A 27,122-nucleotide genomic window follows, 5' to 3' on the forward strand; every position below is an offset into this window, starting at 1 on the left:
GGCATTATGCGTTCCAGTTGGAGGTAATTACAAATTTAAGTGAATCGCCTCGGACGCATAAAAGTATACAGACTTATTATTTTCATTATTTTACACTCTTCGTTAACATTTTACAAATTAAAGACAGTTGAGTACCCAAACTGATTCCTTCCAATTGTAAACAGTGTTTTGTACTAGTACAATATACATTGTAACTACATTGTATGCAAAGAATGTACTTGTATTTAATCATTTTAGTTAAAGACGCCCTTCGATGCAAAATTTAACAAAAACACGTAAAATTGTAGTATTGCCTTCAACATAACATGTAGCGCTGAATTGAATGAAAGGAAATATTTAAAATTGTTTAAAACTGTTTAATGCATATGATATATATATACAAGCACTGTAGTTTCCAAATTTCAGTAATATTGGAAACTTCAGCTTTTCGATTTTAACCCTATGAGGATAAGAAATACCCAGGAAATTTGCCCTATCTCTTTATGAAAACATTTTACAATTTCAAAATACTTTCGAAATATTCAGATGAGAAACTCCTTAGTGTTTTGCTATTTAACTTTTCAGGTTTGTTTTTTTTACGATTTTGCTATGTTGTTCTTTTATTCACTTAGAACTATACCATATCATTTTTATTCCTAAGACGACCAACTTGCTATTGGATGATACTCTACTTTACAAAATATATATTTCTCTCTCTCTCTCTTCTGCTCTTGTTTTCTCTTTTTCTCTAGATATCAATGTAATATAGGCCACTGGACATTATGCAGCCGAGAATCAATTGTAGAGTTACACCAGAAATGCATCAATGTGTCAATCAGTAATACAAAAACTTATTTGAATACATAACATGAAAACAGATTGACGTAATGAAATAGCTATAAATAAACATTCCGTGTTGAAGGCCTCACTGTGAATTTGAGATGAGGAACAGCAATCAAAGCGTTGTTCCTTTGCTTTTTGTGTGTTTTTTTTTTTTTTGCTGTGCATGTACTGAATCTGTGTCATGAATGGATACCCCATATCATTTGTTTTTCTATTATACAATATCATGAATCAAAAATGGCGTTCCTATAACTAAGTCAAATAGAGGTAAAACATTGAACTGAACTTTGTAAAAGAATCGGCTTAACTCATTACTCAATTTTTCTGACAAAACTCCAACATATTTACTAGCCCTTTTAACAAACCTTACAAAGCAATGAACGATATTTTACTTTTTAAATTTGCCAAAATTCGTCATGCTTTAAAAATTATAATATTAAGATAATCCTAAAAAGATTACGTTCAATACACTAATCACTTAGAAACCACCTTAATACAGACCGGAAAGTTTTTACCCTCGACTTGGACTGAAATGCTCAATTAATTGTTATTTTATAGTTGTTATTAATTTTTTGAAAATGTGAATTTGTCAGAAAAATGGATTCAACTTTCTGCACCAGAAAGGATGACATTTTTCTAAAATGGAGATTAAAATAAGGTTTTCAATATAATAAAAAATGGAATGCCAACATATTAAAAATGGAGGACTATATTTTCTAATAATTCTTTTGGTAGCTGTTGTTTATATTGGTAAGTTTTTCATTCTGACTTTTTTTCAACCAAAAGACGCCCAGTTCATAGCTTCATGTGCATTGAAAACTGGTGTCGTAACAATCTTTTTTAATACGTCTTTGATGCTTTCTTTTGTTATATATACTAGTATGAAGTCATAGTTTCCTTGCTAGCTAGTTTCCAGATATATTTGCTAGTTTTTGTTGAATCGATAGTCTTATCGCAAGAATGTGAACATTTCTTTCACTGCACAAACGATATTGCATGTTCAATACTCTAGGTAACATCGATCGCAGATGTTCCAGTTGTTTAATATCTAGCATACTTGTAGCACGCCAATTTTTGTTATAAGTCTTATTAAGTTTTTGTAGTTTTTTTTTTTTATATATTTGCCTTCCAAACTTACAAAATGAAAATCTGTTTGTGCTCACAAAACGTCAGATCAATCCGTTTATTCCAAGAATGGGTTGATGTATATGCTTAACGTCCAGTGAAAAATAGTTCATGGATATATAAGACGATACGATGAAACGAAATAAGAAAATATCTGATAAGACTTGCACGCTAAACCGCATTTTCAATGAAAGACAAGTCACCTTTCCCATACACATTATTCCGTCTTCACGCCAAACAGGTTTTGCTCTAACTTCTAAATCAAGTTATGTATAGAGTTTACAGGAAATAGAATAATGGACAAACAACAATAAAGAAGGGAGAAAAAGGTCAAAAAGTAAAATAAATAATAATAAGGAATAAAGGGATGCTTAAATATATAAAATAGTGAATGGCAAAATTCAACTAAACTTGATAAAGAAAACAGCAAACATAACCCAAAAAACAAAGAATACTGAAATGGAGAACTCCATCCCAATTCAGACCCTTTTAAATGGGGTGTGCTTATAGCGGATCGGAGAAACAGTAATTAATAAGACCGAAGATCGAACGCATAACCGACTATATGAATGTATTGTTTTTTTTTATATTCAATGATTTTTTTAACCATGATAAATCGACTGATATGTTGATAAAGCGCAAATGTCCATTAAAAAAGCGCAAATGTCCTATCAAAAAGCGCAAATGTCCTATCAAAAAGCGCAAAACGTCACGCGCCGTGGAAGATATGTCAGTGTTAATCAATCTTATTTTAATTTGTTTAATTACGAAAAAAAACATTTGAAATACATACACCAAGTAAACAATTCACTTGATTACAGATCCACGTAACTTTGCGGTACTCTTGACCACTTGGTTCAAGGTATATAGAAAGAGCATGTAATATCCGTAATTATGTGATAAGCAGATGTTCCATGGATCATTGAGCTTGAAAGAATATTCATGGAACAATTACGGACAACGGAAACTCGTTCTGGAACATAACAAAAAAAAAAAACAAAAAAAAAAACCCAACAATCCCCAACCTGTTGTTATTGTTATTGACTTTTAGTTCAGTTGCAAATTTTTTTGGAAGATTTCTATATTTTAGATGGCAGCTGTACATTTCCGTCCGCCCTGACTGGTGATTGGTATAGTAGTAATGGCGGAGAGTTGACCTTCACATCAACTTCATTTTCTAATTTCAAAGTTGCATCATTCGGTTCCTATACTTTTACATGTGAAATTAGCAGTGGCTCACAATATATTAGCAGGTAAGCATGCTTGACCATATTACAGATACGAACACATTGGAGATTCATAAACGAATCATTTTATTTGAAAAAAACCCAAACGCAGGAACAGCGCATTAATCAATGTGCTTCATCTCAAAGACATAAGGAAGCCTACTACACCACGCAAACGCTTAAACTGAGCATCGGTTTGAGTGGAATTTATTTGTAAGTTACGCTATATAATATACTAGTATGCATTGAAGAACTGAGGTTTGGGGTAGTACCGACTAGTTATAAACGATTAAAAACCTTTAATAAACAACGAATATAAACAGGGATTTAAACCAATTAAAAACCGTCTATAAACAACGAATATATACAGGGATTATAACATGCAATGTGCTTCACCCTTTTTACGATTTTTGATCAACAAAATGCACCACAAAAGATATCGCAGAAAGCACTTAACTAAATGATATTGCAGTTAAGGACAACAAAAACACAACTTTAAGTCAAAGAGTACAGATAATGGTTGTGTTAACCGATCATATGGTATGAGTTTTTCTCATTGTTGAAGGCCGTACGGTTGCCTTTAATTGCTTACATTCACTTCATTTGAACTTTGGTGGATAGTTGTTGCATTGGCAATCATAGCACATTTCCTTGTTTTTATATGAGATGTATTGAAATTTTAGAGTAATAAATTAAATGAAAAGTCATATTCGTCATCAATTTTGGTATGAAGGCGATCGTCAAATTACGAATATTAACTGTCCTCTGTTTCTTCATTCAAGAAATCTGCGATGACCCCTTTAAGAATTGAAATTCTTCCACTTTTGGGCTTATCATAGAATTGAATGCTGTTTTTTTTTTTTAAATTATACGACATGAAAGCAAGTGACCAATGTATTTTTAAAACATTAATGGTCACTTGCTATCATTTCGTATAAATTTTCAAAAGCACAGCATTCAATTCATATTTTCACAGATTTCCGAAAAAAAATGTTATTCACATTTTGAATCTGAAAGGAATACTTTCAGCACAAAACTTCGACAGACATTAATTGTCTAACGACGTGAAGGCAGTAGAACTCCACGTGAAATCAGAAATAATATGTCATATAACTGAAATAAGTAGGGAAAAGTACACATATTTGGCGGGAAAAGTTATTCTGTTGGTTGTTCATTTTGAAATGGGTCACATGACTTGAATGTGAAATAAGTAGCCGAAAACGAACACTTTAGACATATCATATCAGTAGTGTATTTTAACTGTATGTTGCGGTTATTTCTAGATGCGACGCCTTACGTATGTTTAGTCATTTTGTTTTTTTTTGTTTCCAGTTCAGAGGTATTTTACGTGTTTAACCTACCATTTATTGCCTACATATGTATGGATTTAACCAGAATTTCAGGATACAAGTATCGCTACTACCAGCCAACAAGTAAGTGTAATAACTAACTGTCACTAAATAGGTTGATGATTTATTTTTTGGGAAAAGGGGGACTTCTGAAAGTGACAAGTAAAAAAAAAAAACCCAACAAAGATAAATAAATATATATATTAATGTTTAATTATAGTCTATAAAATAGTCAGTTTCGTCTTTCATTTCTATCTTTAAATTTGATCAAATAGTCAGTTACGCTAGTCTATCGGATAACTGTCAAATAGTCAGATACGCTAGTCTATCAGATACCTGTCATACTAGGTTTAGAGTAACAAGTCAGTCAGAGATCTGTCAAATATTCAGATACGCTTGTCTATCAGATAACTGTCAAATAGTCAGATACGCTAGTCTATCAGATAACTGTCAAATAGTCAGATACGTTAGTCTATCAGATAACTGTCAAATGTTCAGAGACACTCGTTTGTCAGATACTTATACATGTATTTTATATCAATGTTTTTTTTTACCTAATTGCATTAAGGCTCAAACTTCTTGCGTTCAATGAAAAATTTCATTGACTGCACAAACAGCTTCATTTTCAGAGATTGTCGTTTATATGATGCATTCCAAAGCATTACTCTAAAATATATTTTGCTATAAGATGTCTTATTTAAAGATTCAAATGAAGAAATTGGTAAAAATATAGGGATTTTGCGATCAAATATTTCAATTTCGATATGTTGATGATCTTACACCGACATTAAAAAGTTTGTTTTTTTTTGCGCAGAAAAGTCCAGATTTTATCATTCTTTTTATTTAACATAAAACTTGCATAATTCTGAAAGGATTTATTTTTATAACTATTTTTGTCTTTGAAGGGCTCAAATAATGGTACATTGTCGTACATGGTTCATTTCTCTTTTTATGTTTTACATACAATACTGTCATTCTTATTCATAATGAATACAATTGCAGCGCAACTGATAGACGCCGAATACAACAGATTAAAGATCTATCTAAATAACACAGTGACAGTCTCCGACATCAGTACAATATGCGAGCTGTCAGACTATACAACTTTAAGCTATCACATGCTTCTCAAAAATAGTGAGTTCGCCATTTTATATTCTTACAACATTTGGTAAAACGAAATCCCTTAGAAATACGATAAGCGGACAGAAAGTTACGTGACGAAAAAGTTGCAGGACAGAAAGTCACGTGACAAAAAGTTGCAGTACATAAAACACACAAATTTAATAGGACAAACAGTCACACATAATTTGTTTATAATTGTTTGAATATATTAGAGAAAGTTCTTGACATAATTACTTTTTATTACATATACTCATTTTACAGTTAAGAAAATAGTTCATAAGTCTTTATAGATATAGATCATCAATTGTAATCACGCAAAGGATATTCTGTACAACTCATTAAAATTACAGGTAGACGACTATAGGTAAAAAGCGCAAATGTCCGGTCAATTTAAAGGGGCATTAGCTACGAGATATAAAAAAAAAAAAAAATAAAATATGAGATTTTTTTTGTTCAATCATAAAGTGAAATAGTGAAATAATAATTCCCTTTTAGAAGCCAGTTTGATTCAATTTTGTCAAAATAAGCTAAGAAACATCGCAGATGAATTATTCACTTACAAGTGAATAATTCGACCTCATTGAATTCGTATTCACGTGACCTTCAATGTAACCCCTTAGCTAGAGATGGGTTACGCATGAATTAGTCGTGTTCAGTTCAGGAAAAGAATGTCAACATTGAAAGTGAAACAAGGGTAAACCATTTGATTGATTGGTTCGATCCACAAAAACTCATCCTTATACAAGTAAGAACGATGATTAACATATATTTTAATCTATAATATGAAGTCAAATAGACCTAGAAAAATCCAATTGCGCGAGTTCGCTATCTATTTATATCTATATTTATGTTTATATCGGGTTATATTACCGTTGGCAGTCTTCGGAGGTCAACTCGATGGTTACTTAGATGGCGTCTAGAATCAAAAATACAGACAAAATGCTTATACATATTATCGAGCCCATGCATTGTAAATTTTTTTTTTTTACTTTTTATAATTTGGATATACGTTTTACTATGTTATAATTCAAATATGAGAACTGAGTCAAATCGGTGAACATAAATTTGACAGCTAATGCTACTTTAATACAGGTGTACCAAAATTTAAAGCGCAAATGTCCATAGTGTTTGGAGCGCAAATGTTCTATCGAGTTACAGGTAAAAAAGCGCACCATGAAGCCAAGCCACTTTGATAGATTGTTTTCATAACAATTATTTGATCATTATTGATTTTTCTAGAATAAAGTTTGTTCATAGAGTTGCTTTATATATAATAGTTCAAGGAAAATACAAAAATGTTTTTTTTTAAAATAAGTGTTTTTTTATTCACTGACAGAAAAATAGTCTCAAAACTGAATAATTTTATTGTGACTTTTTGTCCTGTGACTTTTTGTCCTACATTCTAGAAATACAACCCTGTTGTGTGTTACATTTGTAGATATCATTTTAAATATATGTTAACCTGAACTGAAATTTTAAATAATAATAATAATAATAATAATAAAAACGAGAACGTTGAAATAAAGATGATACAGTAAATTTGATGTTGTTTGAATCACTTTAAAATTATTTTGTATTAATTTTTAGACACAATATCTAGTCAGAAAATTCAATGTCCAAATGCATTTTTGGGAACGTTTAATTACACCTACGATACCGGAAGCGGAAATCTGTGTGCTGCTAGCAGTGGGTTAGACGTTTGTACAGACAAGTCCACAATGACTTTTGATTACACACTTTGCTCAGAGACCCAAGCTTATTCTGGTGAGCTATTTAGTCTTTTATAGAAAAGAGATGTTTGTGATGGACCTTTATTATTCCAAATTAAATTCATTTATTTCTTTTCGCAAAGCAAATGTGTGTGTGTGTGTGTGTGTGACTGTATGTGTGTGTGGAAAGGGGGGTGGGCGGAGCTTGATACTTGTCAATCTTTGGATAGAGACTGTAAGATGATCTTTACATGCCCTTTGAATGTGTGGGTCGTTAGATTGCTGTTTCATTGACGTATATCACATATTTCCTTTTGTTCTTATTTTGTTAAATCATGTTGTAATCAGTTTATGTTCAATGGTTTTGATGAACGCAATGTGATGTGTAGTTTTTACAACTGTTATGAGTAATAATGGATTTTTTAAATTTAAAAGTGTATCACAAAAGAAAGACAATAATTTTATTCATCGTATAATCATATTAAATATAAAAGCAAAAGTACCTAAACTAAGGTAACAACTGACGATTTTGTTTCGGACTTTTACTTTTTGATCCTCTCCTTTGTCCTAAAATTATGTATTATCTAGATTGTATTATCTAGATTGTATTATCTAGATTGTATTTTCTAGATTGTATTATCTAGATTGTATTTTCTAGATTGTATTATCTAGATTGTATTTTGTATTATCTAGATTGTATTATCTAGATTGTATAATTTAGATTGTATTATCTAGATTGTATTATCTAGATTGTATTTTCTAGATTGTATTATCTAGATTGTATTTTCTATTATCTAGATTGTATTATCTAGATTGTATTATCAAGATTGTATTATCTAGATTGGAACATTTTTCAAACTTTTTATTATCTGAGAGTTTTCACCGGAATATATTATTTCAGCTAAGTTTTGAAGAAGATTATTCGCCAATTTTGAAACCATAATTGATACATAAGTATCAAATGCAATTATTTTTTTTCCGTTTTAGCTGGCGGAATAGTAAACTGTGTGTACTCCTCTACATCAGGATCTGCTACCTTGCTTCATGTCTTTAACTTAGACTCTACAACAGATGAAAGCACATATTATAGATTCACATGTTATGTAAGTACAATACTTCATATCTTTAACTTAGACTCTACAACAGATGAAAGCACATATTATACATTTACGTGTCATGTAAGTACAATACTTCACGTCTTTAACTTAGACTCTACAACAGATGAAAGCACATATTATAGATTCACATGTTATGTAAGTACAATACTTCATATCTTTAACTTAGACTCTACAACAGATGAAAGCACATATTATACGTTTACGTGTCATGTAAGTACAATACTTCACGTCTCTAACTTAGACTCTTCAACAGATGAAAGTACACATTATAGATTTACGTGTTATGTAAGTACAATACTTCACGTCTTTAAAATAGACTCTACAACAGATGAAAGCACATATTATAGATTTACGTGTTATGTAAGTACAATACTTCACGTCTTTAAAATAGACTCTACAAAAGATGAAAGCACATATTATAGATTTACGTGTTATGTAAGTACAATACTTCACGTCTTTAACTTAGACTCTACAGCAGATGAAAGCACATATTATAGATTTACGTGTAATGTAGGTACAATACTTCATGCCTTTAACTTAGACTTTTCAACAGATGAAAGCACATACAAGTGTTATAGATTCACGTGTTACGTGAGTACAATAATTCACGTCTTTAACTTAGACCCTACAGCAGATGACAGCACCTATTATAGATTTACGTGTAATGTAGGTACAATACTTTATGTCTTTAACTTAAAAATAAACATTGAGCAGTAATCTATTAAAACATTAGTTGAGTTCAAACTTAAATGTAACTTAGGTTTCACCATAGTTTTTGCTCTTTTATAAAATGTTTAAATATCGATCTCCGCAGTACGAATTATTAAAATATCATAGCACGTCAATTTTCTAACTTTTGAAAAAACAAAAGTCAAATTTTCACTTCAAACAGAAATTAAATGTTTGTCATGTCTAATGAAATTTACTAGACTGATAGTAAATATTGATGGAAATATCTCTGTCTACGAATTTACATATAACTTGGTTCAAAGGTTTTGCATGAATTTGTTTTTTCAGAGGTTAATTGATGCCGAAAATCGACTAATCAAATAATGCTTACGATAGAAATTATCAATAGCTTTTAGTTAGTCATTGGAACATGGATACAAGTAGTATCAATATACAATTGAAAGTTAATCAGATTAATGATATAGTCAGTTCAGGTTTAGGAATTTTTGTCAGATGTTCGGACTCCTTTGTTTTTTTCCTACGATACAGGGTTAAATATTTTGCCCCATATCATCCACTTTTCTTTTCACAGAAGGGTTCAATAGGTCATAACAGTTCATTACCAAAAATTTAAGCAGATTCTAATTTTCTTTTCTTACGATTTGAGACCAAAATAATGCCATTGCTAAATATAAGGTAAAAGTCCGAGTCAGCCTTTTCCCGCCACTTTTTCAACATCAAATATCTGGAAATGGATTTCCAAAGCCTATCAATATTTTTAGCTTATTTTGTTCCTTAACTAATGCTCTTCTGATTCAAAGTACCAATTTTAAATTCCAGATTTTTTTAATTTCACCTGACTACATCCTTAAATATCGCGAACTGCGGACCACAACAGTAATGACCATTTCATCGTCTGATCCGAAATTGTTTGTCAGATGTATGTTCGTTCTATCGATCCATCGGAATTGCTTTTAGGCAACAGGAATCACTATCGAGACACGGAAATCTCTATCAAGTCACGGGAATTAGTATCAAGATACGGGAATCACTATCGAGACTCGGGAATAATTTTACGACAATCATCGAGCCACAGGAATCATTATACGACAATCATCATCAAGCCACGGGAATCATTATACGGGAATCACTATCGAGTAACGGGAATCATTATCGAGCCACGGGAATCGCATTGATCCACAAAAATCACAACAGAGCCACGGGAAATCTACAGGTATCACTATATTGCAGTTATAATATATTTAAAAAATGTGAATGAATTTTGGACAATTCATTTATTCATACCAAATGAGATTTTGTTTCTCGTTTAATTTTATCCGAGGATGAATTTTCAATGGCATATTTATACTGTTTATAATTTCGTTCGATGTATTCCTTTCAGGTTATTGAAACAATTAATAGCGTTGTGTATGCAACACAGTATCCACAGGACTGTCATTATGGACAGAATGCCACAAATGTTAATGCCACTGGAGGAAACCTGGTTCTAACAGCAGAATCTACTTGTGGTAGGATTTCCAATATATTTATTTCTTTGAACTGGAAAATTATCATTTTAAATATTTTTGTAGGTTAAAATTTGTTTATATTTTATGCTAACATGAAAAGTTTTGTTATGCACCAATGCAAAAGTCCTCTATAATAGATCTTATTTCAATGTAGCTAATGCGTGTTTTCTTTTGCACAGAAAAGGACACAAAATGTTAATAACCCTTCCATCTCAAAGTTGGCTGTGACAAAAAGCTTTACCTTTCTCAAATTCAAGTCAATAATTCTCAGATGTCAATATAAGAACTTGCAACCTCATATTTTTCTTGTAGGAATTTTCGAGATCTTTTTTTTTATAGATGAAATGAAAGTCTACGAATCGCAGTAAAATAATCAGTGCAAAAGAAACCCCCAAAAAAGTTACTTGATAAATGTTTAAATATACGCTATTCTAATATGACGTTCTTCTTTCGCTTTGAAAACAAAGCCATGTTCTAATTCCAATAAAACATGGGCTGCACGTGGATGTCACAACTGAAATTAGAAAATTAAAAAAATCATTCTAAAAGTAAGTTTACATGTGTCTGTTCATTTATTTATCGTGAAACAGTTGATTTTCTATTTTTGGCTTCATCAAATCAAAATGGATGACTTTTAAACGCGTATTATAGGTCCGCTTCGAAGAACAAAAGTTCTAAACTTTCCTATTATATTCGAAATAATTCTCTCATGCCATGCGCTATGCAAATTTTAACATGGGCTTGTCTTTTTTCTTACTAGTACCTGAGACAGTAGCAGCAGCTAGTATTGGAATCTACATTGCCATTGTTATTCTGCTTCTAATTATCATAATCGCCATTATATTTGCAATATATATGTGGAAGAAGAAGAAAGAAGAAGAAAAAAGAAAGAAATTGGAGGAAGAAGAAAGGAGACTTCAACAAAATACTATCAGGGAGAAGAGAGAAAATCCCGATTTGAGACCGGAAATGGACCTTGGACTTCCGGACGATTCTAAATATAACATCGATCGTCTCATGTACAGCGATGACAAAATGGTTACACCGTCAAATATAGAAATTGAAAGATTGAGATCTCAAGGATTTGCGGTAAAATTAAACGAATAGATTTCGTATGAGTTTGCTTAAGATTGAAAGTTATACACGAACTGTACCAAAGAGCACTTTTTGCATGTTACGATCAATCAATTGATTGATTTTGATTGCTTAGCGTCCAGTGGCAAATATTTCATGGATGCGCAGGACAAACGATCAATCGAAAACATACACTCAAAATGACACGCCATTAGTTACTCACGATTAATATTTCAAAATGCGAGAATTAACATAGTCGAATTTAATATAACAAATATTTTGATAAAAACAATACCTTCATGCTCATGTGTTTACGAGTTTATTTCAAATTTTTGTGTAAATAGTCGCAGGGACTAGTGAAGGAACACCCAACATCTGAAACAAATAGTACACAGATCTCAGTAAAATCATTCTTGAAAACATTCTTATATTGAACCTTAAAAGGGTACTCAATCTGGTAAGCACTTGTATGCACCAATCCAATTCAATTCATTTTGAATAAAGTATAAACTTTATAAGAAAATTTAATTTACCATATGGCTTGATATGTTTTTCGCTCATTGATATATATCTCACATTTTCTTATATTCATGCACATTTGTCTATTAAACATGTGTCCTTTGACCTCGAGCATCACTGAAAAGACATTTATTGTCGAAATGCGTATCTGGCGCAATAAAATTAGTACCGTTGATGTTATTGCTATCCTTTTAAGCTGTTTCATTGGTTATCCTACCACATCTCCTTATTTTATATCGTTTTGTCTGGTAGCTGTCCCATTGACGTCTAACATATATCTCCCTTTATTGATGCACTAAATAAATGGACGAACATCAGTTACTCCATCTTCGGACATTCAATTCCCATCGACGTTTACATGCATCCTTTTATTGATACCATTAAATGGAAGAAAATCAGTTATTACATCCCTGGACAATTGTTTAACATTCAATTATACGTTAACGAAAGGTGATGTTTAAAAGTCTTTGTTTACAAATGCGATATACTTAACCATTATTTAAATAATTTATTTATTTACATTTAAATAATTTGTTTATTTACAGGGATTTGATGGATTTGATGATGATTACATGGACGATTTTACTCGGCAAAATATGGTATGTATTCTTTAGATTGTTCATTTATGGAATTTTTGTCATTTTAATATTTCATTAATAAATGAAAAACAGTTTTTTTTAAAAAACGAAGTTTAACTGATGCAACTTTGATATAGGCATTGATTTCTTAGAGTATTAAACCAGAATAAAAAAAATAGGGGAATTGTACCTAAATGGCTGCATTAAGTGTGTACTTGTTGATTTGTAAACAAGACTTAGTGCACTAGTTGATTTGTAAACAAGAGTACAATTCAACTGAATCGCTAAAAACCAAATGTTAGGACCCTCCTGAATATGCATGCATGCATTTATAAGACATATTGCTTATTTTCTATGAAAAATCTGTCACTGGACGTTAAGTTAATACCAACTAATCAACCAAACGTTAGACAAAGTTGAATAATATAAAGAATGAACAATTAAATTGAAAATATATTGAAATGCACTAACACGGTTTAATTACTGTTGAAATTCCTTTTTACATTTTGTTTTAGAATTGAATACAATGTATCTCTTATTGTAATTTTTAGCTCTTACAACCCCATAAATTACAAAAAGAAGTACTAGTATTCAGTTCTTAAAAATCATATTTCCATACTACAGCCATGAAATTAAGAGTAAAATCATTTCTTTCGTTTGTTTTTCTGTGGATTGTTTTAACTTTATCACCGGGAGCACGTGCAGTCATATACATGTATATATTGCATTTTATACTTAAATAAAATATAACTTTTGTTCAATCAAAATTACAGAATCGTGTGAAACTTCTATGTAATGTAATTATCGTATTTTAACAGAAACGAATTATTCAAGATGAACCTTCACTATTTATTCCTGCGTCTCTTCATTGCAACTAAAACAACATCGATAAATAAAAAAGTGATTCAAAATATTTTTTTTTTAGTTAAACAAATTCATACTAATTATAGATATAGCATTACTAATTTCCTTCCTTCAATCGTTCATTTAAAAGAATGAAATAAAACAGTAGTCCGGGTTCGGGTTTAAGTTTTTTTCCCTTTTGATTTCATCAGCTCTTCAACGTTTATATTTAGGTTCCAGGCTTTCAATATATTTTGTCCTCGAGAATCTCTGAAAGACAATTTTTATCGAAATGCGCATCTAGTGAAGTAAAATTGGTTCCGTTAATGATTTTTTTAATTCTTATTTTTCTTACTTTCCTTTAAATAATTCTCGATTTGCATTTCCTTTTGGATTTCCCCCCCCTAATTATATATTCCTTCGGTACTTTAAACTATCACTGACATAAAGGAATAAACTTAATACTTCAATAAAATGTGTAATCTTGATTTATATAACATCAGTACTGTCTGTTAGCCCCTAGTTTGTTTAGGGATCTATACAAACAGTAATAATCAAGTCACGTGGGCAATATAAATGTCATGTTTATTATGAAAGTTGTGGCAACATGTTTTTAAAGTATCTTGTATGTATATAAAAGTTATTACAGATTGACTGAGTACACACTTCAAATGTTTCTTTGATCTTAATTTAATGTACGTTGCTACAAATGTACAGTAATGAGGGGCCTGATGGGTTATTTTCGTTCTTCGTGATCGGCGCATTTTCGCTATCGTGATCCGTTTTTTTACAGATTTTTTTTTTTTATATTTTCGTGATCCGTGATCATGGAAATTTATTTTCTGTGAATCGTGATTGACAAAAAAATCAACTCGTGAATCGTGATGAGACCCCCCCCCATCAGGCCCCTCAGTAATAATCTTGAACTTTCATTTTTATCGTATAACGAGTAGGATGTAAAAAATAAAAAAAAAAAACTTTTTTACTCTGACGGTCACATAGTCTGAATAAACAAGTAGCGATGTCATTAAACACAGCAGGTCAAATGTCTTGTAGAAAAAGCGCAAATGTCCTGTAGAAAATGTGCAAATATCAATTTTGTAAAAGCGCAAATGTTATAAAAACCAAAGCGCTAATGTCCACTAAGAAGGCAAAAATACTCTATCAAACATCACGCACACAATTAGAGATTAAAACGGTACAAAAAGATACATAAGTTCTCATTACTAATTCAGGACACCACTAAAGAGTATATTGATTTTCGAAATGCCCAAATAGTGCACTAAATGTAGGGCCGTTAATACTATTAGAACAACATCAATATCAATATCAAATGAGTACATGCATATGGGTCCGTGTATATTTGCGTCTCATATGAAGGTGTTGACTATCCTTGTTGGGTTGCTGTTTTGCTGACTGTGACATCTTATGCTCCTTTACAATAAGTATTGAAAGAGAATTTAAAAAGAGATTAATCTTGAAATCCACAAATCATATTTATCAAAAAGTAAATAAAACACCTAACTTCAAACTACTTTTTACAAAATTTTTATACATGGTGAAGATTATGCAAGATAAAAAAGTTTACATATATGTATTTGATTTTCATAACGAGGCTAAGTCTTCAATATTTGGAATGCTATTTTCTCCTTTGCTTGTTCTTTTCGCTTACACATATTTGTTGTATTAGATGTAAAATAATAAAACACGTTTTTATTTGCAGATTGATGCTTCCTTGTTCATAGACAAGCGTCAGCGCCTGGATCCCATCGATGAGATGGAAGGCAGTGAAAGAGGAAGTGCTTCTTTTATGAAAAGATTCAAGGAACTCGCCCGAAGCAGAATAAAAAGAAAGAAAAGAAAAGGTGGAAAATCGAAAGGTAAAGGGAAGAACAAGAGTAAAAAGGACGCTGATGGCAATGTTGTGAAAAAGAAAAAGAGATTAGTCCTTGACCTTGGAACTATCGATGCCGACGATTGGGAATCTGACGAAGACTTTGAAGGAGACGAAAATGGTGATGACGATGTGAACCTACCAGGACAAGTTGAACATTTAGAAGAACAAATGCCTTCAGGGACCGGGATTGGACCAGTCTTGTTACAAAGGAATGTTTTAGCAGACAGAAAAGTGGTCCAGGAACCAAAAGGCAAGAAGAAGAAGAAAAAGAAGAAGAAGGTAAGAATATATGTAATTCATCGATGATTATGTCGTTCAAAGTTTTAAAACATTCGATAAAAATGCCTAAGTTAAGACCTTCACAAACAAAAATATTTGATATATAATAATAACAAGTAAGTATGTTTTTAATTTTTCATCAATTCAATAGAAATATTTCAAATTTATCAATTTTAAGGTTACAGAAAATATTTTCCAATAAACTACTTTTGGCAAAAAAAAATTTATTGACGTTTATTACATATATCTAACACTCATGCTAAATATCTTAGACTAATAGACAATCAATCAGTTTTATACACAAGCAAATGTTTCTTCTATTCAAACAGATCACTAGTAAAATAGATTCCTTCAATCCTTTACGAAGAAGGAAAAGTAGTCGAGTTGAGGTAGTCAACTATGGTCTTGTTTTGCTGAAACAATATATCCTGATATTCATATTAGAACAAATAGTCGAATTGCATTGGATAATAGTCTATTTTCATTACCGGCTGGTTTCCAATTTTATTTTTTAACATTTTATTATGACAAACTGTATCCCTGTTTGTACTAGGATGTGGAACAGACATAGTATATTGTTCGAGGTCTTACAAAAATTTTGACTTCGTAAGTGCATTACACATGCACATGAGATTGTTAAAAGTGATTTTGCGATAAAAATGCACACCTGTTTAATACAGCTTACGTACATCAAAACATCCATAAGTTGTATTTTGACAGGAATACAGTTTGACCTACCAGATGTCGCTTCCCTTTCTCAAAAGTTATAAAACGGAAACACAGTCGACTATTCGAGAATGGACATTGTCCTTGCTTAACTGAAACAAACGTGTTACTCGAATTGTTGGATCTATTGTTTTATGATGCATTCTCAATATATAGATAACAGTTTCAAATTTAACTTTTATGTCTAACATCACATTAATTTACACATTCGTGCTAAGCTCATTATTTGACAATACACATTTCACTACTACTACTGGGCACGTTTAATACACAATGTCACAGAATTTGGATGTTAGTGTAATATTAATTTAAAACAAGATTAAAAAAAATAAACAAAATGGTGAGAAAATGGTTTTTTCTAAGAGTTATATCGTGACACGGAAGCAGTTTCTCACGTGACCTTTGTTGTCCAATAGGATTGTACTGATACTGACGATGAAGATGATCAATGGGTGGAAATGGATTTGGAAATAGCTACGCCAAGACTAATTCTTCCAAACTTACGCCCTGAAAAGACGGACACAGATCAGGATAATGTAAGTTTAACTTCTAAATATAGATACATTTGTACATTTCATTTTGAAATAAATTCACAAATAGACATTTCAGATTACACTGGCATCCAATATGTATTGGTTACCACTTGTTAATTCACATATTGTTATATTAAAGCACGCGATATCTAACAAAAAACTTATGTTTGCACGCGTCATCTACTTAACCATACTCATCAAGGAGATTGAAAGAATGTTCCTTTTCAGAAAAAGAAAAAGGGTCCGACTACATTGGCGCCACCTGTTACTAAGAGAAAGTCGTTAACGTCCCTCAAGAGTTTCCCCTCGATGAGAAGTGCAAAAGTGAATAATTGGACACAAGAGCAGGACTTGGACTTACCGCTTTTCTTTGAGGATCCAAAATTAAAAGACCTACCTCCGCTCCAAAGAGTGAATAGAAAGAAAAATCCGAAACTATGGTCCGACATTCTTGCCAAATTTGGTGGGGATTTAAAACTTGGCAATGATCCAAATAGGCTTAGATGGTCGGAGAGTAAATGGCGTAATTTACTTGAGGAGCTTTACACTGACAAAAAATACTTTGATTATATGACAAGTAAGCACTTTTATCATTTTCTACAATTCACCATGCCATGTATTAACAAGTGTAGTGTAGTGTATAACACGATAAACAGACGATAACGTAACAATTTCTAAAAGTGCAAATTCGTGATCAAGGATAGAATAACTCAAAGAGACAAATCAAAAGTAACGAGTCAGCGACTCATTTCACAAAAAATCTTAAGAGTAAAAATACTCGTAAGTCATACACATTTCAGTATAACTTACGATCAATTTTAATCGTAAGACTTTTTATGAAAAGAGTCGCAGATGTTCGAACATGAAAACAATGTACAATAACAGTGAGCACTTTCAAATAAAGCTTTGAATAACGGTAATGCACATCAAAACGGAAATCTAATATGGCAATTACATTCTACGAAGCATCAAACAATTTCCATAATTATGCTTGCAATGACGTGAAAATCGGCAACACATATTTTAATCACGATTAAATTTAATGTCATTATTCGAACAGGAATGCTGACACTTCCAGAGCACATGGTTTTAATTACGAGTGTTATTGTGGTTTGTAGCGAGCAATCTGTTTTTGAGTGAAATTGTGTTAACTTTTTTTGTCTTTACGTCTTTTTTCTTTTGACCATGATTTTAAATGTCGTTCGAATTGAAGTCATTGGTTGCCCATTTCTTTTTTTTATGACACATTCTATTGATTGACAAATTCAGTAAAACAGTAGAAACTTTCTCATTGATGAATATAATTGATGCCTATGTAATAAAATTAAACAGTTACCCTAAATAAATCAAAAGAGCTTCGTTAAAATTTATTTATATCTATTATATTTTTTATAAAATATGAACTTTAATATTTTCAGAATCTGCAAAACATAACCCAGCAGAAAGAGACGTTGTTGGAGAAGCAAACGAAGGACTTGGTTATCTGTTTGAAAGAGCCAATTTCTGGAAAGAACAAGAACCAATACCAGTTCGCCCACCTTCATGGAGATCACACTCTTTTGCGCATTCAGCTAGTTCCCCAAGGGGTAAAACTCCAAAGAAATCAAAATCTTTTGTAAATTCTACATCCGTTAAAAGTACAAATGACACAGTATCAGGAGAAAGCTCTGGAGGTGGATCAAAAGAAAATTCAGTGCTTCAAAAGGACGAATTGTCACCAAATGATAATTCTAATCTCCACAGAGAAAAATCAAAGCTTTCAAGAGAGAAGTCAAACGTTTCTAAAGAGAAATCTTCACTTTCAAGAGAAATGTCGAATGGTTCTAAACCAGCACATTCAGTAAAAAGAGAAAGATCGTTTATGGATTCGCCAAAGTCCTCGCCATCTAATAACAATTCCATGTTCAACAACTCTAAAAATAACACACCACGACCGAAAAAAGTTCATTTGCCAAATATAGATGATGCAAATAAAGTGTATAAAATGGATTTAATGCCGAAAACTCCTTTGACACAAGTTAGAATAGACATTGACAGGGAAGAATCCATGTTATAGTGATTTTTATTGTAAAGTGTTTTGGTTCAACTGTGATATATACTAATATACTCTATAGCGTGATTTACCAATTCCTTGTTGCTGAAGTCCTCATCAGTATTTTCATATTTGTGCCTCAAATTGATTGAAATACTGTTTGTGGATAATTTGATAATGTACATGATGTAAATGAATTATTTTCGACAGCGATTTATTTACTCGATTTTCGCGAGTATATCAAACTTGGATATATATCAATAAAGTAAAAAATCGCAAAAGAAATAAACCACCGCAAAAAAGTTACAGAATTCCTAGACTCCAATAAAATAGAATCTAACATTTTTAGAAGAAAATATAATCGAAAGTGATACAAAATTTCTGAAATAAGGAGGAAATATTTACTCAAACCATCCCCAATAAATTATTAATATGTGCCCATTGTTTGTAGCTTTAAACGTGTGTTCTGATATTATTTTTCTTTTGTATTAATATACATGAGACCTACAGAAGGTACTTCCATAAAGTAAACGGATATTGAATAAGTCTGAATAAGATTAATGCAATAGTAATTCATCATATACTTTTACAATTGATTGATTGATTTATTGGTGTTGGTATTTACTAAACCACCTGTGTCAAATGTTTAATGAATATTAAGGACGACAACAAATTTAACAATAAACCAAACCTGATGTTCCAATAAAAAGGTCCAGGATGAAGGGCGAAAACTGCAGAATACTGATGGAAAGGACGGCACATTACAAAAGGTCACAAATATTCCCTTGCAACATGGCACCTGAAAGAACCCCCCAAAAAGAAGTTGCAATGGTTCTTTGACAGACTGAAAACATGGCATTCTGCAAGCACAGGGTGTCGAAATATTCGTCATAAGTTCTCATTCAGACCCGTAAATATCGGCCCTTATAATTAATTATCACAAAAAAAGATCAAAGCAGAAATACACAGATTATCGATAATACACCTTACTAAAAAAAAAAAAACCTCTCATATTCATTTAGAAAACATCGAATAGAGCTATATTACATATAGTATAACCCTGTGTAAAGTATGTTCACGATTCATAAAGCAAAATAAAAAATATAAAATAATATAAAACTGAATATATGGTTTGCTTTGAAATTGGAGTTTCATTTATGCTGATCAGAATAAACTCCATTTATTTGCACAAAATCGTATTTGTCTATTTGTTTATCACGTTTACTGCGTTACTTTATGTTAATGTCTTGGTTTCTGCATCCATAGTTTTTGGTGGGGTTCGTGTTGCTCAGTCTTTAGTTTCTATGTTGTGTTTTGTGTTTTGTGTACTTTTGTTCGTCTTTTTGTCGTTTTTCGTTTTTTGCCATGGCATTATCAGTTTGTTTTCGACTTATGATTTTGAATACCCCGGCCCTTTGGTATCAATGGCCTCTTTCCTTGAGCTAAATTTCATAGCTGCTAGCATATAGAAATAGTTAAATGGGGTATGATTGCCAATGAAGCTATCGCCCAGAGACCAAAGGACGGGCATACATTGATACTGTAAATATAATGTTTCAAATCTTCGTGGAATGACATCAGCTTATACTGAAGTTTATTTAAGAAGGCATTTTACCCTTATATGCAATCTAACTATACTAGACCAAGCAATTGTGGTTGTTAACTCCAATAGAAATAACATTCAAAGCCATTTTTTTCAAATTTGAAACTAAGAACGATTTTCCTATAAACGAAATGAATTTGAGAGACAAAATAATGAATCTTTAACCTATCGAAAGTAAACCATAGAATGGTAAATTAAAAGGTAAAATAACAAAAATAACTAGGGGGCAGTAAAAAAAACATACTTGGAATAAAAAAAAATTAACCAATCCCTGCCATTTCTTATAGAATCTAATAGTGAAGTAATAACCAATCGGAGATACCAGACATACAATAAAGCACGCCAGACGCGCGTTATGATGGAAACGAAACATTCGATTTGTAAGCCTACATGTATATATGATTATGGAATTTCCATATAATTTGGTCTACGTCGAAATCGTGAAAATTAAACGTGAAAGATTCTGATAGACTTGGGATATACATGTAATAAGCGCGCCCGTATAACGATGCAAGATATTCTAGACATTGGTGATGTTGAAAACAGTAAGTTTTTCCTAATTACACATGTCCGTTGAATTCTGTGGCATATTATTCTTTAACTGTCATAGCACATTTCCCACTTTGAGTGTAATTTAGGAGTGGCACAAGGTTTTGATTTGTTTTTTGTAAGCAAACTGACAGCTATGTAAGTGACAGCACGTTCACAACAAAACATTGTCTGTTTTCGTAACTCAAGTATCTTCTTAAAGGTAAATTAAATAAGCAAGTACTTTTCATCTCGCCTATGGCACAAAGGCGTTCTGTTTCCGGCGTCAATATTTGTAAAAAATTATGATTAGGTTACACAGGTGGAACATATCTCTCTGTATTAACAGTTTAAGTTTTTAATTTTACTTTTCAAAATATCTTTACCCCAATGTCTTTTGATTTGTTTTATTTATTTTCCACTTATTTGAATTTCATTCATGATTTTTAAATGACAAAAATATGTGAATCTCTGCATCAACAGATAAAATATACCTTAAAAGGCTAATAAACACAAAAAAAAACACGAGCAACACGACGGGTGCCACATGTGGAACAGGATCAGTTACCCTTTCAGAGCACCTGCGATCACCCCCAGTTTTTGATGGGGTTCGTATTGTTCAGTTTGTCTGTTGGTTTTTTTCTTTTGACTTTGTCAGTATATTTTCGATTTATGAGTTTGAATATCCCTTTTGTATCTTTCGGATCTCTTTTGGAGATAGGAAAATGCAAGCATGTTCAGAATTACGAAAACAGGATTATTAACGTGTTAATTCTTCCCAATGTCAATACGTAAGCAACTATCAAAAAGATAATAACTATCAAAGACCAACACTATAAAGCTGGTTAATATGGGAATCTGGGACTTTTTGTTATTGTTTCTTGTTTTAGCCATTGCATCCTGCACATTTGTTATGTAACAGTGTGCCTAAAAAATTATACAAACACTCAACATATATATTAGATAGCGAGCAAAAATACCAGTGCTCCATTGTAGGAATTAAAAATCACCTGTAAATCAACAACACTTGCACGTGAGTATATTTGATATATTATGGCATTTTAACTATTTGAAAATTAGAATTTCCGTTTACATGGTTTAAGTCTGTTTAAATAGAACTTTTTTATCTTTTGTGTAAGACATGAAATTAAAAACGAAAATTGTTTTAATTTCAACGAAGAGTATTGCACAATATGTGTAAATACATTACTAGTCATTGGCTGATTTCGATAACAAGCAAACCAGCAATAGAATAATGATTTTTTGATTTTATGAGTCTTTTTTCACTATTGAAAACCCATTTTGTCATAATTTTTCTAGAAAAATATATCATTGTTATTTGATATTACGTTTGATATGGTACTTCAAAGGAGCAATTAATATTACTCGAGGAGTGTTAACTGCACAGCATCAGTGTAGTGGTGAAGATTTCGAAAGACTTTATGAGTCGATTCTCTTACAGCAAACAAATTAAGAAGGCAATCGCATAAATTTAAGAAGAATTGTTATGATTCATATCAATTGGTATTGACTACCGTAAATGTTCTGGTGTTACCAATCCTCATGTTTCCCAGAATGCATTGTTCCTTATGGTATCCAGTTCAAATATTAACAAAAACTAAACTTGATGAATAATCAGATTATCGGTAATAATGCTTAATTCTAAATGACAGACGTATAACACTTAACAAACACAGAACATTTACGGTGGAGTTTGTTTATTATTAAATAGAGCACGTTTTGTACGTCTTTTATTTCCTTACCTCTTGTGTATTGCCTTTATCCTATTATTAATATAAGCATTGTGTACATTTGTGCGCAATACGAATTTACTAATAAAAATCAGAAATAAAAAATGTCCGCGATATTGTCTAACAACCCAAAAGCAAAGCGTGCTCTGTTTACGTATTGCTGTGATATATGCATATAAAAATGTATATGTAAAATTTTTCATAGAAAGGTGCAAAGAAGAATCTCGACGTGATATCATATGCCACTCAATTTCTCGTATTGCACTCGAAGAAGAATTCCAAAAAACCTAAGGTAAAATTATTGTTCCGGCATGTAACTGTGAAATTGACTTGTTTGAAGGTACATTCGCACAGTTTAAAGGTATTTATAAGAATTCCAAATGAAAGTCCTATTATGATATCGCAATAAATTTTCTATCAGGTAGGCTATGATTGTTTTATTGAAACTCTTTCTCAAAAAACCTACTATAAAAGTCTGCTAGAAATTGGCTGAATAAACCGCATATAATGTGAATAATTGTATAACTTGTTTTTATTTCAAATATAATTTTATGATAAAGTATACGTTAAGAAGGATGATATTTTGTTTTCAAAATAATTGGCTCAGAATATGGACAGTAATTTTGATATATATGTATAACATATTGACTTTTTTTTGCTTATTAATTTTGACATTTAATATACTTTGACTACGGACTTAGAGTTTTATTTGATAGAAAAATATATGCATCGCTTTCAACAAAGAATGTATTTTTAAAACAGGACAGGAGCAAACCATCAGCACAAAAAATTGGTGGATGGTACATTATGTCGTCTGCTAAAAAACGACAAAAGACCCCAGAGAAACTAGATGAAGAGGCACCATCATGGAAAGAAATACTAGATGCTAATCAGACAAATCATGATGTTTATTCACAATTTGCCAGGTTTCCAAGAAATACAATCTTACCTAGTTTAAAGACAAGAAAGGCGCATGAACTAGAGGTAATATTGATCAAATGAGATATACAGATTACTCGTCTTCTTTGTGTAGAATTTTAAATTTATATATTATGTTTAGCAGACATCAATGAACACATACAGCAAACGAATAATTCAAAATACGAACTGTCATAGGCATACAAATGTCAAACATATAAGATATGGATTACATAACCGAAAGGGCTTTGAAATATTGTTGTTATTCGTATTTACGCCAAACAATTATTAAAAAAAATTCTTTTTCAAAAGAACGCTGCAATGAATTTTCTCAAATTGTAGTTTCAATGTTTATAAATATCGTTAAACACTACAGAAAATTAAATAAAAAAGGGAAAAAATGTTGCATTTGTCAACGCCACAGGAAACACACGACACAAACTATATGGCAAATTCAACCGCACAATTTTGCACAATTGATAAGATAAAGTTATAAAGTGTTAGTTCATTTTACGATTGATTGCACGCACAAACATTATCAGTATTTAATAAGTACTTCTATGTTTTTTTCCAAAAAGCTCAAGAAAAAATAACTTTAAACTACAGTAGTCAGAAACTGGAAACACACCGGTCAACCATGGACTCGTCTACGTGATATCTACATTTTGACCAAAGAACACAGAGAAGGACATTTGAAGTAGCCATGTTCATAGAATAAACTTTTTTATTTCAGCTGCAGCGAAATTCACCACGACCAGATTTATATCAACTGAATAACAACTGGGCTGTGTGATATGAGTAGGGAACACTACCATTAATGCAAGAACAATTTAAGGTGGTACCAAACACCTCGACTAAAATTAATTTGGCTCGTTAAATTTTCATAAAATTTGGACAAAATATTTACTTTGACCCTTTGACAAAAATATTTTGTCAAAAAACTTGAACCACACACTTTATCGGAAAACATTCAATGGATATATAGCAGTTTTACAAACACTAATTTTGATCATTGAAAAGCTTATTTTTTTCTTAACAATAGAACGTGATTAAAACGTTCAGCTGATTTTTAAAGAGTTATCTCCCTGTAGTATTATGTGCCACCTTAATACTTATGAAAATATACTTGGTTAGATATGTCAAAGATACCAGACTTTGATTAGCATTACTAATACTGCAGTGTATTCTGAAAGTGCTTATATCTCTTTTCCGTGCAAGTGTAACCAGTCCTTTGGGAAGACAATGTTTTATCAATGATTTTCATATAACGATCGATGTATATATTTTTCCTTTTGTTGATATTTTTGTTCATCCTTTTCATCTTTACAGAGGTGAGATGTATTTAGATGTTAAAATATGTTATAACTGTTGTAACTATATTGAGATAATGTCTTTCAAAGTATGCACAAAGCATATTTCTTATAATTTTAATCATTATATTATTCTTGGGTATAAACTTTTATTGTATTCTTAAATCTTTACGATATATGTTGATACATTTGTACAATGTTTTTTCTTCGTTAGAATAAAATGATCATGTCTGATTAAGCATTGAACATTCCAAAGGAGGACTACAAGTTAGATTAGTCAAGTATTAAAATTCCGACAAAAATGTAAGCTTCTAACTCTCTTAAAGTAGTAGCTTTAATTGTCATGGTCATGGATACAAGGAAATCGGTATATACTGTAATAAGGCATGACTTTTTTTTTTACTTAAAACAAAACGTCGTTACAGCCTCCCTATAAGTCCATTCCATTATAGCAGCGTTTAAACACTGAACAAATACAAGCTTTGTAGACTAACTTGACATTCTTGTGATCGTCAATCCCCTTCGACAAACAGTAACATTAAAATACACTGACAGTCAATTTGTGGGATTACTGACTTAAGACCGACACATAAGTTTTTCAGTTTGAACATGAATGTCATGCAAAACTTTTCGTTCCAATGAAGTTTTTTAAACGCAAAATTGAAACACTTCATCTACTGACATTTGAACCAAAATAGCGTTGTAAACTTCTATGTCAATTGGTCTCTGGTGGAGAGTTGTCTCATTGGCAATCATTACACGTCAACTTATTTTTATGTTAATACGTATCTTCTCTGATATTTGTTTGTTTTATTAATATATCTTTAGGTTAAGTAAGTAAGTTGTATTTTTGTATTAAATAAAGGCAACAGTAGTATACCGTTGTTCAAAAGTTATAAATCGATTAAGAGAATACAAATTCGGGTTACAAACCAAAACTGAGGGAAACACATCAACTATAAGAGGAAAACAACGGAACAACAGAAACACTGAACTGCAACAAAAACAACGCCAACATACATAGAAACGGACTATTTGATAACAACTGCCACATTCCTGACTTGGTACAGGACATTTTAAGAATAAATGGTGATTTGAACCTGGTTTTATGGCTAGCCAAACCTCCCGCGTATATGGCAATGTTAAAATATATCGCCAAAATGACATTTTAACCTTTACTTGCAATTGCGAGAAGAAGCTGACGTAGCATATATTTTATTGATGGTGTATATCTTATTGACTCAGCCTTTTGATTAGAACGACCGGTGCAAATTAAAATAAGTCATCTGCGATATGTCATTATATTTAATGAATCATAAGTTAAGAATTTTAAGTTGTACACTTACTAATATGTCAATGATTTAGAATTCCTAATTCTGTTCAGGTCCAATTAATTCGGATGCCGACCCATATTTGATATATTTAAGATTCCAAATAAAGGCAACAGTAGTATACCGCTGTTCGAAACTCATAAATCGATAGAGATAAAAACAAATCCGGGTTACAAACTAAAACTGAGGGAAACGCATCAAATATAAGAGGAGAACAACGACACAACAAAAACACAACATTAAAATGTAACACACACAGAAACGAACTATAATATAACAATGACCATTTTCATGACTTGGTACAGGATATTTTAAGAAAAAAATGGTGGGTTGAACCTGGTTTTGTGGCATGCCAAACCTCCCGTTTTTTGGCAACGTCAAAACTTTTCCTGTTGAGGCCTTTAAAGACCTATTTCGAACTGAAATTGGTATCATACATTTATATCATGACAGAGTAAGAAGAACAAAGATTTATACATTATTACAAAACATACAAACGTTTTCAGAGAAGTAGAGCTTTTAAATACCGGA

General features: G+C 31.6%; 1 protein-coding gene across 5 annotated transcripts; it reads left to right on the forward strand.

Moving 5' to 3' along the window:
• The first annotated feature begins 1,331 nt into the window (after window positions 1-1,331).
• Window positions 1,332-26,137, forward strand: LOC127714586 (uncharacterized). 5 transcript variants are annotated; one of them, XM_052220659.1, is made up of 14 exons: window positions 1,332-1,572; window positions 3,038-3,200; window positions 4,506-4,606; window positions 5,525-5,656; window positions 7,232-7,408; window positions 8,341-8,456; window positions 10,543-10,669; window positions 11,430-11,758; window positions 12,808-12,861; window positions 15,407-15,859; window positions 16,189-16,248; window positions 23,238-23,324; window positions 23,795-24,016; window positions 24,529-26,137. In XM_052220659.1, exons 1-14 carry the CDS (start codon window positions 1,500-1,502, stop codon window positions 24,541-24,543), a joined length of 2,109 nt encoding a protein of 702 aa, XP_052076619.1. In that variant the 5' UTR covers window positions 1,332-1,499; the 3' UTR covers window positions 24,544-26,137. The 5 variants fall into 5 exon arrangements, with proteins under 5 accessions (XP_052076619.1, XP_052076618.1, XP_052076616.1 ...); XM_052220658.1 differs by having other exon boundaries at window positions 24,684-26,137; XM_052220656.1 differs by lacking the exons at window positions 16,189-16,248; window positions 24,529-26,137 and adding exons at window positions 17,002-17,121; window positions 17,347-17,695 and having other exon boundaries at window positions 18,537-23,324; window positions 23,795-23,805.
• The last annotated feature ends 985 nt before the right edge of the window (window positions 26,138-27,122 follow it).

The sequence above is a fragment of the Mytilus californianus genome, unplaced genomic scaffold (assembly GCF_021869535.1).
Source record: "Mytilus californianus isolate M0D057914Y unplaced genomic scaffold, xbMytCali1.0.p SCAF_9, whole genome shotgun sequence".
NCBI classification, from domain to species: domain Eukaryota; kingdom Metazoa; phylum Mollusca; class Bivalvia; order Mytilida; family Mytilidae; genus Mytilus; species Mytilus californianus.